Genomic DNA, 15,089 nt, shown 5'->3' with positions numbered 1-15,089 from the left:
GCGTGTGGGACAATAAAGGGGGGTGCAAGGAAGACAGGGGATGTGTTCATGTGGGTGGTCGTCACGTACAGATCCAAAATGGTGGGCAGACCCACGAAACTCAACAAAGGGGACAGCCAGACACGCTCTATTTGTCCTCAAGATAGCGTGGAGCATAGCTAGTTATGCTACCAGGCTAGCTGGGTCATTTGAGATGTGTGTGTGTAGGCGTATGTATGTGTAAGGTGTGTGGTGTTAGTGAAAAGAAGACAGAAAGAAAAGCACACAGAGTAACGCACAAGGGATCTCAAATGCCGTGGCAAAGCAAAATAGCCGTCCCTTTATCACACTGGAATCTGGCAGTGAACTTTCATTCAACAACCGTGTTACTGGACTTTGGTCTGATAAAGCACAGTTATTAGCTTCCACAGTGGCTAAAAACTAACATGGTTACACAGTCAACAGCATGGTACACAATAGAAAGTGCTAAGCACAAAAAACACACAGCAAAACAGGACACGGCGGTCCATTACTTTCCACAATAATGCAAAGCACAATTCACAACAAATGAAGCTTAGGTGAAATAACACACAGTTATAAAATCTATCTCTGCCCAGGCACAAGCCTCTTACTAGGCGTCAATCCATTTGGATTTGTGAAGAAAAAAGTTGAGAGAGCAGAAGGAAAGGTGGGCAGGATTGGGACTGATCTGTGGAATGGTTGCTGATTGGTGTGTGGGAGAGTGGCTGAACAACAGGACTGAGTCCAGTTTGGTCTGTAACTTCCGTATGTCCTTGTACATTACGTGTGTTACCTCTCTATGACGGGTAGATTAAGAATGTATCCTATCTCTTGGTTGTTCTGGTCTATAGAAATAGGGGTTACATTGCCAAGACTATGCGCCAGATGTACCTGTAATTTAAAGATCTGCTCAACAAAGTGTTGACCAAGGAGCTTACTTCTGTGGTGAGGTCCTGCATTAAATCTCTTGTGTGATGGGATATCTTCTTTGGTGACTCCTGAGAAGATAGTCTCTAAAGTATGCAAGGTGTTATTGAGGAGAGTGGTTCTAGGAGTTAGTGCATGCTAATGGTGTGAGTTGGGGTATGCAGCTAATCCTGTGGCACTACTGCAATGCGTCTACTTCCTGTTGGAGTGGGGCTGCTTCCCCCCTTTTGATCGTTAAAGCTGCCCCTCCTCCTGGGAGTAGAAACGACTGTGGAGTTTAATCTGGTGATGGGAGTAGATCCCATTCCCACCCCCCTGGCTCGGTTGCCCACCCTGCTGGTGAGGGGGTTTCGGTGCCTTCGAGTGCAAGGGTGGCATCTTCTGTGACTTGGATTCCAAAGATCATAGCGCCATCCACGAGTTTTCTGGCAGGGCGTAGGTGCATCTCCCATGCCAGCTGATTGTATCTTCTGATTTCCTGCATCTTAAGGTCTCTTGTCCGGCAGTGCATGTACCGCACATCAGATGAGCTTCAGCTTCTCATGTGACGTAGATCTAGGAGGCAGCGTTCTATCTCTCTGAGATAGTCGTCAATGTTCAATTTTTTTCTGGGTTGGCTGGCGTCACTGGGCCAGTCCCTTAAGCTTCTTCAAGCCTTTTGATTAGGGCTGTTGCTCTCGTCCAAGTGGCTTGGCGCTCCAGGTGCAGCTGGCTAGACTCGACTACATCAGCTGGGTTTTTGGGCAGGGTTTGACTTCTTGTGCCCAGTAGCGGACCCATTACAGGGTCGGAGGCAACGTCGGGTGATTCCCAAGCAAAGAGATGATCGACCGTACTTACCTGGCCTCGCTGAGTTTCTTCATGCCTGACTTCTGCTCCTTGCTGGGCTACTTGGAGCTGTGTGCGGAGGGTGTTGGTACTCTCCCACAGTTCAGCCCGAGCTTCTTGTGCTTGGGAGAGCTCAGTTTGGGTGGCCAGGACTGGTGCAAGCTGGCATTGTGCTGTTGCACAGCTTGATAACTACATTGCAGTTGGGCATGGCAGGGTGCTTAAATTAGGTGACTTTCATCCTTTCGAGAATCAATGGTAAGATAAGCTCTCAAAAACCAAACAATGGGCCAAATTGTGCCAAAACAATCCAAATACTAACCACTAGTTCACACTAGTACAATCCAAACGAGAAAAACAGTCGCAAAAGGTGAAGGATGAATCTGAGCACTGACTGTTAAAACCAGCTGTTATTACAACACATACACAAAATAACCATAGACAACTGCTCTTTAAAAGCTCCAATAGTGTTTATTTAACCTTAGCACTGATCAATAATCAATAACTTCAGCCAACAACCACTATCAAGCATGTAAGGTGTGTGTATGTAGAGGTGTGGGTGCATGTATGTGTATGGGACAATGGGGGTTGCGAGGAAGACGGCAGATGTGACCATGTGGGTGGTCGTCAAGCACAGATCCAAAATGGTGGGCAGACCTGCAAAACACAACAAAAGGGAGAGCCAAGATAGCGCGGAGCATAGCTAGTTATAGCCAGGCTATGTGGTCGTTTGAGATGTGTGTGTAGGCGTTTGTACGTGTAAGGTGTGTGGGTTAGTGAGGAGGGTGAAAGAAAAGCACACAGAGTGAAACACAAGGGATCTCAAATGCAGTGGCAAAGCACAATAGCTGTCCCTTTATTACACAGGAACCTGGCAGTGAACTTTCATTCACCAGCTGTGTTACTGGACTTTGGTCTGATAAAAACAATTATTCGCTTCCACAGTGGCTAAAAACTAACACAGTTAAATGGTCCAACAGCATGGTACCGATACACAATGGATTGTGCTAAGCACAAAAATGACACAGCAAAACAGGACACAGCAAGTCCGTTACTTTGCACAATAATGCAAAGCACAATTCACAACAAATAAAGCTAAGATGAAATAACAGACCGTTATAAAATCTATCTCTGCCCAGACACAAGCCTCTTACAAGGCATCAATCCATTTGGATTCGTCTGGCGGGTCCGCGCTGTCAGTGGGTTCAATGCCAAAACTGTTCTTTCAGGGGGCAGGGAGGGAACCAGCTGTTGACTTTAGTGGGGCTCAGTGGCTATCCTTTTCTCCATGAAGAAAATGGTAAATCTGTATCTTCCTTCTACAGGCAAATATTGTTATATGGAGTATAACAGTTGGAATCCAAAAGTGTGTTCCAGCAAACACAAAACAGTCAGTTGCTCGTCCAGCAAGTTAAGACCTTCCTAGGGAAATAAAAGTTCAACGTTACGTGTCTCCTGTAGTAAACTGAGTTACAGTGGAAAGACGTTGAGCAGCGTTGTGTGCTCAGCTTTATGGAGGTGATGACGTATAACTATGCGTCAGGATTTCCTGCGCTGTGGCTGGCGTCTTGTCCAGTAGAAATCCAGTGTTTGGATTCAAGCTGAAATATTGCGTTTAGGTATGAATTAATGGCTGGTGGAGATTTGGTGCCGTTTCACTGTTTGACCTTTGTTTCCCATTCAGGCCCCTTGGTCAAGGCTTTGCCTTTCCCAACTAGGCTTGTCTTTTGTTCCCCACACGTGGTGAGGGCCCAACACAAGTACCCTGAGATAGCTTCTGTTATGATTTGGCACTATATAAATAATAAAATAAAATTGAAAATGATAGGTAAACTATGTTTATGAAAAAAGGTATGCTTACCATGTCTCCCTTTGGTCCGTTCTGTCCCTGTGTGAACATTAAAACATTGAGTGCAAGTGGTAAAATAATTAAATCAATCTAAACAGATACCTCTTGACACTTGATTTCCTTTTAAAAAACTTAAAAGGAAATCTTAAAACTTAAAATATTCATAGCATGTTTCACCCCACCCAATAATAACAGTAATGACGCTAATAGAGATTTTATTACAATAATGACCATAATCATTCTTAGCTTAATTATGCTCATTATGATCATAGATAATCGCAGTTCTGGGCACTGAAGAAGCACTCACTAACTCAGGTAATTCAATTTCTGACATGAACTTGGGGAAACTCACAGGCTTGCCATCCAACCCAATTGGACCCTAGGATAAAATAAGAGAAGGAGATGTTTGAGCACATATGGAGATCAGCAATTGCGTCACACATTTCTGTACCAACAGCTGTCCCCATTACAGCATCAGTTGGAAAACTGGCTGTTTGCAAATACTGGTTAAATACATAAAAATTAAGGTAAAATGCAGAGGTGGTGTCATTGTAGAAGAATTAAATAATGCTGGCAGTAAAGTCAAATTTAGGTTACGATTAGCGCTGATTCAGGATTGTCATACTATGGCCTGGATATGCCTCTCACAGAACTAGCGGCAGCCCTCAGTACTGCAATATTGCAGTAATACTAGTAATTGAAATAGTAGTGTCATAAATCTGCTGGCCACCCATTAATCTGAGTGCACTCTGGTTAAGCAGCACTCCAGTCAGTGAGCAAAGAAGAAATGTGCTATTTCTGATTTTGCATGGCTTGTATTGACTTAAATATACCTCTATCTGTCAGAATAAATCATGTTTGTTTTTGTCTTTGTCAGTTAGCTAGTGTGCACACCTTGATACAGATACAATGGTTAGCAAGCTAAAAAACTGTCAAGCAGAATATATGTCATATAACATACCACAAAAGTGGTAAGGTGATCATTAAGAACTGATGGATTTCTAATAACAATTTAGTATGATGCACCACTTAACTTGAAGGGACACACAAATTCACTTTAATTGATCTATTTTAATAACTTATTACTAAGTATGTAATAAATAAGTAATAATTATTGGCTGTGTGTCATTTGGCAGCTTAATCAGGAACAGTTCATTAAGAAGGTAATCAGAATACAGATTTACAGATATTTAGGAGTTAACCATTCATTAGCATATTGTCTAGCACTCAGTTTTCAGTTAACTTACAAGCTCCTGTCACTATACATTCAAGAGTTATTCACAAACTAGTTAACTATGTATTAATTAACAGTTTGGTCATGATTTGTTCCTTACTCATTCCTTATTTTTATTTTGTGTATTGTGCGTTGCTGTATTTTGCGCATTAAAGTAAAACCTAAAATTTCCAGCTTTTACACAAATCATCAAAGCATCATTTACATTATCAGTCTGACAGACAGTATGGCCATGACTTACTGGAAAGCCTGGAAATCCTCTTGTTCCGGGTTGTCCCTAAAGAGAAACAGAAAAACAATCAATTTTGAAAGTCTGACATAAAAATCTGCTGGAAGCAGGTCAGTGACAGAAGATACAGTTCTCTCCTGCAATTCCTCCACTGCACTAAAGTATTTGGTGAGTAATGAATTTGATTTTGACGCAAGGAGTGATACTGAAGACTCTGGGGAAAACATTCAGGATGCATTCTCTCTGCACAGGAGGAAATTATGCTGAAATGGAACACTGAAAAGACAAGAACAAAGAGTTCTAATCTAATAAAGATGTACAACTAGGGACAGAAGCTGAATGAGCTCAATGAGTGTATTAATTAACAATTAGCCAGAATACTCTGATGGTGGCCTGTTTGAGATTTTCTACCCTGCTCCTTGGACTGGTACAAGACATTTAATATCCCCGGGAAAAGGAGTGAAGGGAAAATAGAGAAGCAGGGAAAGACAATTACAAGGAAGTGGTGAACGCGACTAATGAAACGAAATGATTGAAATGATTTTTTGGAAGCAGTGGTAGTTACAGGGAGCTTCAAATGAAACCATTCGAAGCTCCCTGTAACTACTTCAAATTAGTTCTCAGAAAGTGCTCAGAAAAACAGAAAACCATCCCTTGATGAAGACCATGAGATGTGGTTGAAAGCTTCAGAAAAAGCTTAAAATTTAAGATTTTCTGACTAAATACTGTTTTCAAGGTCAGGAATCACCTTTCACACTCACTGACTTTCAAACTGGCATGCATTTTGTATCTAAATGCTGCATTGCAAACAAGCATTATTTCCCTTAAAATGGTTACTGCATGTATTTGAGAAGTCATTGTGCATGTGTTATAAAACATCATGTTTATAACTCTAAAATATGACTTCTTTGCAGTCCATAGTCAAGCTGCTAAGTTGAAAAACTTTTTCGCAGTGGAAAAATCTCTTTGCACTCATCCATCTAACCCGATAAAATGACAATGTGGCGAAGAAGTCGCGGTACTTGGTCACCTAAGATGTCATTTCCTCTTGTTCTCCTCACCTCCCTGTTGAATTAACGCCCTTGTTCTATCTAAGGTCACGACTCAAGTCTCTCATGTTAATCTCACCTGCTGTGGTAAACTAGCTTCTAAGTGTTACTGACTGACTGGCCCTCTAAGTTCAGGACTTGGCTCCTACTGCACGGAGCTTCCTCCACAGTCTGTTATTCATCAGAAATGCCAATTACCATCCAGGAAGAGTGGGCACACATGTATAGATTGTAGTAACCATCAATTAGAAACAGATGTGTGCTCAACTTAAGTTGGCTAGACTCTTGATTATAATAATAATAGTTAATATTTTGCAACTTATGACGCCACATTGTCCTCCTGAAAACTAAAAAGGAGAAACAAAAGAAACACTAAACTCATTTGGCCTCCCATGAATTTGGGTCATTACAAGCGGAGACCTGGTGTCTGGATAACTATCATTGAGCCCCAGTTGGACCAGTATGGAGTTTCTCGCTTTGCTTCCTAATAAAACAAGCATGACTAATGATCCAATTTATGGCCAAATCACAGTTACAACCCTCTTAGACAATGTAGCTATTTCCACACAGTCTGTAATTATATGGCATTATTCTATCATTTGTGGTGCATTCACCCATTGATTAAAGGCTGTTTGGCTTTGCTAACATAAACTTGTGCCCAGTACCCCACAAACCTGGAAAGAACAAGTCTCTCCAATTTTATATATAGTATATCAACAGAACTGAAAAGTCTGTTGGTGTCTAAGAACTTGATGTGTTACGCAGAGGTCTACTACAATGGTAGCTAATAAACAATCTTGGCATGCAGGTAGGCAGCACTGATTCAAGATAAGAGGTTTATTAGGTGTAGGGAGAGGTGATGACACTTACAGGAGGTCCTCTTGGTCCAATGATAGACAGACCTGGCTCGCCTGGTGCTCCCTATAGACAAATAGAAAGATAGTAGGAAAACATAATGAAAAGATCAAATGGAGAGGGAATTCCACTTGCTTTCCCAGTCTCCCAGTCACCTCTACAGATAACCTATTATTAGAGAAACTGGTAGCACTTTATTTGAAGGTGGTTTCATAAGACTGACATGACACCATCATAACCATGACATAACAGCTGTCATGAACATGAAGAAGTCTTTATGAAGGTTCATGACTGTTGTCATTAAGTGTCCTTCGGTCAATTATGTCACTTTTAATGCAAAGTTGACATTGTTTCAGATGTCTTTGTTATAACAACTTGACATTGATCAAGACAAAATGTCTTTGTCATGACACCTTGACAACTTGACATTGATCAAGACAAAAATGTCTTTGTCATGACAACTTGACATTAAACTGCCTGATAGTTAGGCCTGCTATGGCATGTTTATGGTTAGTGTCAAGTTGTCATGACAAAGACATTTGTGTCTTGGTTAATGTCAAGATTCCATTCCTCTGGAGGCAAATCCATCCTCTAGCATCTGTTCGACATACGTGTCTAATTCCAACACATAAATACCTCATCTCAGACAACCGTGGTGGACACTGGTCACACTACAAAGTTCCACAGTGAAGTTATCTGTGTGTTCTTGTGAAATAGGTGGCATGTTAGCAGGAAGCAGCGAGCTACCTGATAACATGCTAGCCAGCCGGGAACATACTACAGCTATTCTGTCACAATGGCTCTCCAAAATAGTTAACTTGTTATTGTCAGTTAGCAAGTAAGCTAGCTCCAAAGTCTAAGAAAATAACCCTAATGTCATAGTGATGTCATCATAGTTATGTTATCTCAGTTTGGGTTTAGAGACTCTGCAGCGGGTGATTAAAACTGCTCAGGAGATCACTGGTCCATCTACCGAGCATCAGACAGGTGAGGTGCCTGCACAGAACCCAAAAGAGACAGTACCCACCCCAGCCACAGCCTGTTCAACCTGCTGCCGTCTGGAAAGAGATACAGAAGTATCACTGTCGTACCACCAGACTACAAAGCAGCTTCTTCACTAAGGTTGTGAGACTACTTAATTCATCCTCAGCACTCCACCATGTAAAATAGTTTTATTTCCATGACTTATTATTTATTCACTCATCTACTGTATATAATTATTGTATGTAACGTAAGAGAACAACAACTCAAATCTCATTATACAACCCTGTGTTGTAAAATGAAAAATAAATCTACCTTGTACTAAATTTGCTATTGATCAACAGCATGAATTCATGCGTCAAAGTTCAACCAAAGTTTAAAAGTTTTTTTGTGGATTTACTTTGCCCCTGCAAGGGAAATCTCTGATTGGAGTGATTCCATCTTTTTTCCATATTTGATTTCAGGCCAGAATTTTGCTTGAATTTTTACTGTTACAGTGGTGGTCTGTGCAGCCCTTCTGACCCTCCCTATACAATCCCACAAACCACTCAGGCCAGACTGGCTCAACTCAGGTTTCCATGAAACCCTATCATGACATATCTGATAGTCCCAGTCATCCATAAAAGACAAAGGTGATTCTAAATATTTCTGAAAAAATGTCTACTTCAGGAAGCCAAGAATTTCTTTTCTAACTCTTGGTTTCATGGCAGATGTATCACTCAGTGGCCAGAAGGCCAAGGTAATGATGGAAAAAGAGGGCTCATGTCATCTGAGGCAGTTTCCTTGGTTTTATACAGCTTTAGTAGATTAGACAAGTGAAGATCTAGAGATACACTCTGGACACACTGGATTACTTTGGTTGTAAGAGGTCAAGGTAACAAGACAAACTTAGAATTACAACTAAAACCAGGACCCACAGCAAATACACACACATAAAACCAATTGCTGTGGAATCACAAGCAGACAAAACTGTGTAGATCTAATTTCTTTCTGTATGAAATTTTCTCTGTTTTTCTCTCAACCTGGCTCAATTTGCCAGTCGCTTAACCCAAACACCCTCCCACAAAATCCTAAGAAGCCATTTGTTTGAAGAGTGCACTGTTCTGGAAAAGCTCATCTTCACTTATTCTCTTTGTGCCTGCCTCACTCTTCCTTTCCTGGGGAAGTTGCTTCCATTTAAGAGATGATCTATGGCAAAGTCTGCTGTGTATAATATCTTTATTTCTTTATCCTCTCGGTCCTGGCAGCTACTGTAAGAAACTAACCACATATGGGACTAATCCCGATCACACTATTATAATATGTTCTCTGCCTAGAAATTAAAAGGATGCCAATAGGTTATTTTGGAATGCAGCGGTGTAGAGCAATCCAAAAAGCAGCCACTACATTTTCTGCTTCTCCGCTTACCGTTTTGGTGGTCAGGTTACTATTTCTGTTCTCTCACGAGTCAAGTCGAGGTTGAAACTACTTCCACTTTATTTCTGTAAATCTGCTGTTTCTGGCATTGACAGCTGATAGATGGAGAAGTTATGATTGCTTTACCAAATGTGGAGAACAAGTTTTGAAGGGTGTCCAACAGGCACATTTATTTGAAACATGTTGAGGTGAAATTGGAGACACCTTATTAAAGATACTTTAATTGATTCTTTTCTTTTTTTTGCCCACCTGGGGGCAGCAGAATATGGTGAGGACACAACATTTTGTTATGCCGAATGTGTTAGCAAACACTTGCCGCTTTACACATCCTGCAAACACAGACCAACATTATCCATAGGAGTGGTGTTTTCTGGCTGGCATATGAATGTATGACTATTTGTTCTCCTTTTAGTTTTAGTCTCTACCAACTCGTGAGAAAAATGTCTGGCTTATTAGATGCTAAATGTTACGCTTTCTTCACCAGTTAGTTGCTAACTTTGTCTGTCTGCTGGGTAGGTGCTATTGCTGGAAACAAAGTTGATAATAAACAATTTTGCTGGCCGGAGAGGCTTAAAAGCTCTGTAGAGCTGAGGGGAACTGCAGAGTTGCACACATACATGATCAATTTAGTCAATGTTAAGAAGAAAGAAGAAAAATATTTATTGGTGCAGCTGAAAAGCAATTGCTCAGCATTTTGGGAAATATGGTCAGTGAGCACAAAGGTCAAAGAAAGTGACCATGTGTATTTCCAAAAGTGTTCAGCTAGTATTTTAAAAGGTGCCCTGTGGAGTGTTTCTTACCAAAACACATTGTGCGTATCCTTGAGGTCCAACAAACGTGTTGAATATATATATTTCCTTCCTCATAAACATTTGCAAAGCTGATTTTGAAACTTGAATTGTTTACATTGATGTTTGTTAGCTGGCTGTCTTCTTTCCTGGCATGTTACTGCTACCTCTTGATAGGTGAAATAATATGAAACCATTGGTATGCATCATGCACATGCATTTACATATGAGGGTACTTTTGCGTCTTTATTATGCAATCAAAAAATAGATTTGAGAGCAAAACTATTGACACTGCAATATTTTTTTTATTGCAAGTAAAATTAATTTGTGATTTAAAATGTATTCATGAAATGCCAAAAGTTTTGCTTTTGAAACCGAAAGTTTTGTTTTTGAAACAGAAAGCTTTGCATTTGAAACGAAAAGCTTTGCATTTGAAATGAAAAGCTTTGCATTTGAAATGAAAAGCTTTACTTGCTGCTGACTCTTGCGGGCGGGATCTACACTGAAAGATGTAAGACACGTCCCTATTGGCCAGCCTCGAAGAGAATGACAGCTTGGTAACATCCACTGTTAGTAGACAACAGATGGAGTTCCATGACCTGTGAGTTCCTGTGACCTGTCAGATCTTATGTGGAGCGATGAGGAGACTGTAACCAATTACGTCCTCTAGTAGCACCCTCTTATAATGGAAAATTGGAACCCCCTACTGCTTACCTCGATGCACCAACTCCTAATAATCACACGGCAGTGGATGTAAACAAAGCATTTTCGCATTTTCTTTTGCCGAGCTTTATTAAGTATGGGAATGTGTATGGGAATGTACGGTATTACTGATGTTACTGGTGAGAAAATATTACTTGTTGTTCAGTATTGTCATGCAGTATTGTACAGCTTATGCATGACCGGAATCAATCATTAATCACATTTATGCTTTGCTCTATATGATTACATTATTATGTTATGCACTATAATATAAGCACATTATGATTTTAAAAATAATCGATGAAATTTCTTGTAGTCAAATCAAGTTTTATGTCTTTACTGTAGATTGTTTTCCAAGCTGGCACAGAGCCTATTCAGTTGAATGGATCATCATGCACCTGTGCAGTAGGCAAAGTTCTATACATCCATCTTGTGGCCATGCTGTTTCAGAGTCCATTATACCATGATGCAGGTGAAGGCGCTACCACCAACTATGGCCTGCACAAGCACTCTACAAACATGGCATCGGCCACTGACACAGGTAACTTTGTGGAACATTGTGTAAAATCCTATGACAATAACTGATATATTAAAGCAAAACATTACTACTATCATGGCTGCTTGTTTGTATCATTGTATCAGGATGACTATTCATGTGTCACTGAATGGTGTGAAAGAAATATGATCACATCACAACTGGCTTCCTTACACTGGCTACTTATTGCTTTTAGAATTAATTTTAAGATATTATTGATTACATACAAAGCCCAGAGAGGCCTTGCCCCAAGTTATTTAGCAGATCTGTTAGTGCCTTATGTCCCTTGCCACGCCCTAAGATCTTGTGGTGCTTTGTTTCTTGTTGTTCCACGGTCCAGATCTGTACTCAAAGGTGATAGAGCCTTTGCAGTTAGGGCTCCAAGATTGTGGAATGACCTATCTGAGGAGATCAGGGCTGCAAACTCTGTTCACTTGTAAAAAACATTTTTTTTATATGGCTTTTCGATGATTTAAATTGTTTTATGTCATTTTTAGTTAATTTTACTCTTATTACATGCTTAGTTTTTATAGCTTTCAGTTTGTTTTATTCTCTGTTTTAAATGTGCTCTGTTTTAATTGTAAAGAACTTTGTAACTGTGTTTTGAAAGGTGCTATATAAATAAAGTTTATTATTATTATTATTATTATTATAATTAACTGTGTTATTTTAACCTTGAATTGTGCTGTTTTAACTTTGAATTGTGTTGTTTTAACTCTTGTTTGTTCTCTGTACAGAACCTAGAATCTACCTCTGTGTATGAAACTGTTGTAATGTGAGGTTTTGTCACTTCCTGTTTTATTTTGTAGTGTGTTCCTCTCCTTGTGCGTCTTGTGGATTTACTTCCTGTCTTTGTGTGCATTCCCTCCAGTTTTGATTGTTGGCCCTTCCTTGATTGTTTGCCCCTGTTGTCTCACTTCCCTTAGGGTATTTAGTCTTTTCCTTTGTTCAGTGTCAGATCATTGTTGTTCCTGTCTTGTGTGTGTTGCCGTTTGGTGCACCTTTCATTGTACCTGGTTCCCGTGCCCAGTTCCCCGGCATTCTTACTGTGAGTTCTGTTTTGGATTCTTTGTCTCCCTTGGACTGTGTCTGGATTCTGGATTTTGAACTTTGCTTGCTCCCTATTGGATTTGGTTAGCCTCATTAGACTCTCTTCCTTGTTTCCACCACTGCCAGCCGGTAACCCATATTCTTGTACCTGGACCTGTATCTGCCCATTTGCCTGTTACCTCTTTGTTGCCTGTCTGCCTACCGGTCTGTCTGCCTGTACCTGTCTGTAAACCTTATCACCCTAATAAACACTGTAGCCATACAGCTACTTCACTCTCATACCACTTCCTGGCCATCTGCATTTGGGTCAACACTCCACACCACATACAACAGACTCGTGCTTTATAAATAAAACTGTCTTGCCTTGCCTGTTCATTACATTGATGTGAATAAAAGTGATTATTTTGATTTTTTTTATGCTCCTGTACTGCTGACATTGGCAAATTTACTCCATATTTACCATCTCTGTTGACACACTTGCAATTAATAAAGTCAAGTGGGAGATATCAGCGCCTACAGTAAAATTTGTCTTACATGTAACTTCCACCTTGAGGCCAATATCAATCTTTTCTCTCCCAGCTGGCAGTTCATATTTACGGTAACTTCATGACAGAAAGCTAAGATTTAACTGTTCTGTAAGTATTCACTCTAAACTCTATTTGAGAATATCCTCATGTACTCTGTTGTGGCCTTTAAAAAAGTCTCTCCACTTTCTTTGGGGAGTCTTAAATTAGAACTTTCAGACGCTTATGTGACAAATTGTTACTATTGTGTTTCATGGTGTAAAGAGTTCAGGTAATCCAACCACGGTGGGAAAGCATTTATAGAATGTGACCCTCATGCTGTTTGAAAATACAGACCTGATTCCCTGATATAAATCGCATGCTACCTGTACACACAATACACTGCACAGCTCTGCATTTCAAACCACCTCCCACTAAGTCACATATTAGCAATGTCTCAAATGACAGCCTATTTATATTTCACTGTTTCTCTACAACTCCTACTTGCACGGATGCAAGCAGACTGGGTTGACAATAGATGACCAAAAACAAAGGACACCAAACCAAAGCCAGAAAATTATAGGACAAAGTTGCTATTTGTCTTTGACTGGTGCTAAATTGCTATGAAAGTGCAGAATTGAAAGGGCGGAATGTTCAAAATTTCCACAAAATTTCTCACTTTTTCAACTCATATCTATCAACTTATATCTATTCATTCATACTTTCAGTAAAGATACTGTAAATGGTTGAAACAACCAGTTTCTGTCACTCCAAATAGCAGTAGTACAATTGCAAACTACTGAAAAATACCATTGAACAAGTCTCAATGACTGAGCATAGTCAGTTACACACACACCTGAAGTTGATTGACTGATTTCATATCAAAGAAGTTTGTTCCTCTGTTCTGATTTTCACAATTTTCACTCTTACATAATTTATATATCAAAATGCAGGAAAACTTGTGCCGGTTACAGACATGTAACTGTGGAGTCAAACAAACTCCCACAGTTGGCATGATCTGCTTCAGAGAGACAGCAGTGACAGCCAACTTGCATTTTAACTGAGATCAGAATTTTCAGGAGGGAGGCAGAAACAGGGAGATTTCAAACCTGCTCTCATTCCCACTTTTTTGACACTACACACACAAATCTCACACAGCCTCTTCATCTTGTTCTGCTCTCTCTTATGGTAGTTTTACATAGGCGATAAGACTTACGGTCTCTGAGCTAGAAGCAAGACACACACACACACACACACACACACACACCTCTTTTGGTCTCTCTCGTTCTGTATTTCTCTCTCTGTCTGTCTCTCACACTTCCTGTCTATGTCTTTTTGTCTCTGTCTCTCAAAATGTTCAGCACTTTAATGATATTCATGCTATGATTCAGCTATTTTCTACCTCATCTTTTCATTCATACTTTTTGAACAAAACTCCATTCAAACCTTATAGTGTTCCACATTTACATACATTATTGGTATTATTCAGCATGTATCATTCAACACCCGCAATTTCTTCAGAAATTGCTTCTCTAGTTTTTTTTACATAATCCTTCTAATGGCACATGCTCCTAAACTTACCTTCTCCCCTGCTTGTCCTTTTAAGCCCTGGGATCAGTCACAGCAGACACAGTCGCATGCAAAAAGGTGTGAAGAGGAGAGAGACACAAGAGAGAGAGGAACCAGTGTTAGAGATATGGAGAGGGTTCGAGGCATGCAGCATCCTCAGGACTAATGATGGGGAGGTGGTGAAAGCGATAAGGGGAGCTACTGTATGTGTAAGTTAAGTGGACCTACGTGGAAGTTTAAGGCCTCAGTGTGCTTCAAACAAAGTACTTTAACCTCCAAATGTTGGATTGTCCACGATGATATTACAAAGACATGCAAAAGAGACATAGTTCTTGGATAGACTTTTGCCTTTAGATGTCGACCAACTGCATTTTGTAGCATACTGAGACCTTAAAGATTGCTGTGTGGTTAAGAGCTAAGTAGAACCTGAGGAGAGATATAGTAAGTGCAGCATCAAGATAGACTTTTCTAACAGACACAGTGATACAACAAATTTGAGTAAGGGTTAAACATGTCACTTCACTTCCTTTGAGAAAGGGCATGAGGGAAACAGTTCTGTTTTGGGGTTAGTCAG

At 40.2% G+C, this 15,089-nt stretch overlaps 1 protein-coding gene across 40 annotated transcripts in view; it reads right to left on the bottom strand.

The window, feature by feature from the left end:
* Positions 1 to 15,089, bottom strand: part of col13a1 (collagen, type XIII, alpha 1) — a 174,782-nt gene that overhangs the window by 75,926 nt on the left and 83,767 nt on the right. For 36 of the 40 annotated variants that reach the window (XM_044213813.1, XM_044213798.1, XM_044213781.1 and 33 more), the window contains 5 exons: positions 14,528 to 14,554; positions 6,987 to 7,037; positions 5,080 to 5,115; positions 3,957 to 3,983; positions 3,617 to 3,643 (listed from right to left, as the gene is read on the bottom strand). In XM_044213813.1, the coding sequence (XP_044069748.1) occupies positions 3,617 to 3,643; positions 3,957 to 3,983; positions 5,080 to 5,115; positions 6,987 to 7,037; positions 14,528 to 14,554 (168 nt within the window). The remainder of the gene's footprint in view (positions 1 to 3,616; positions 3,644 to 3,956; positions 3,984 to 5,079; positions 5,116 to 6,986; positions 7,038 to 14,527; positions 14,555 to 15,089) is intronic. The other 4 variants (XM_044213782.1, XM_044213791.1, XM_044213793.1 and 1 more) reach the window with 1 other exon arrangement.

The sequence above is a fragment of the Siniperca chuatsi genome, linkage group LG11 (assembly GCF_020085105.1).
Source record: "Siniperca chuatsi isolate FFG_IHB_CAS linkage group LG11, ASM2008510v1, whole genome shotgun sequence".
Taxonomy (NCBI): domain Eukaryota; kingdom Metazoa; phylum Chordata; class Actinopteri; order Centrarchiformes; family Sinipercidae; genus Siniperca; species Siniperca chuatsi.
The sequence above is the reverse complement of the archived record's forward strand: the minus strand, read 5'-3'. Positions and strand labels throughout refer to the sequence as shown.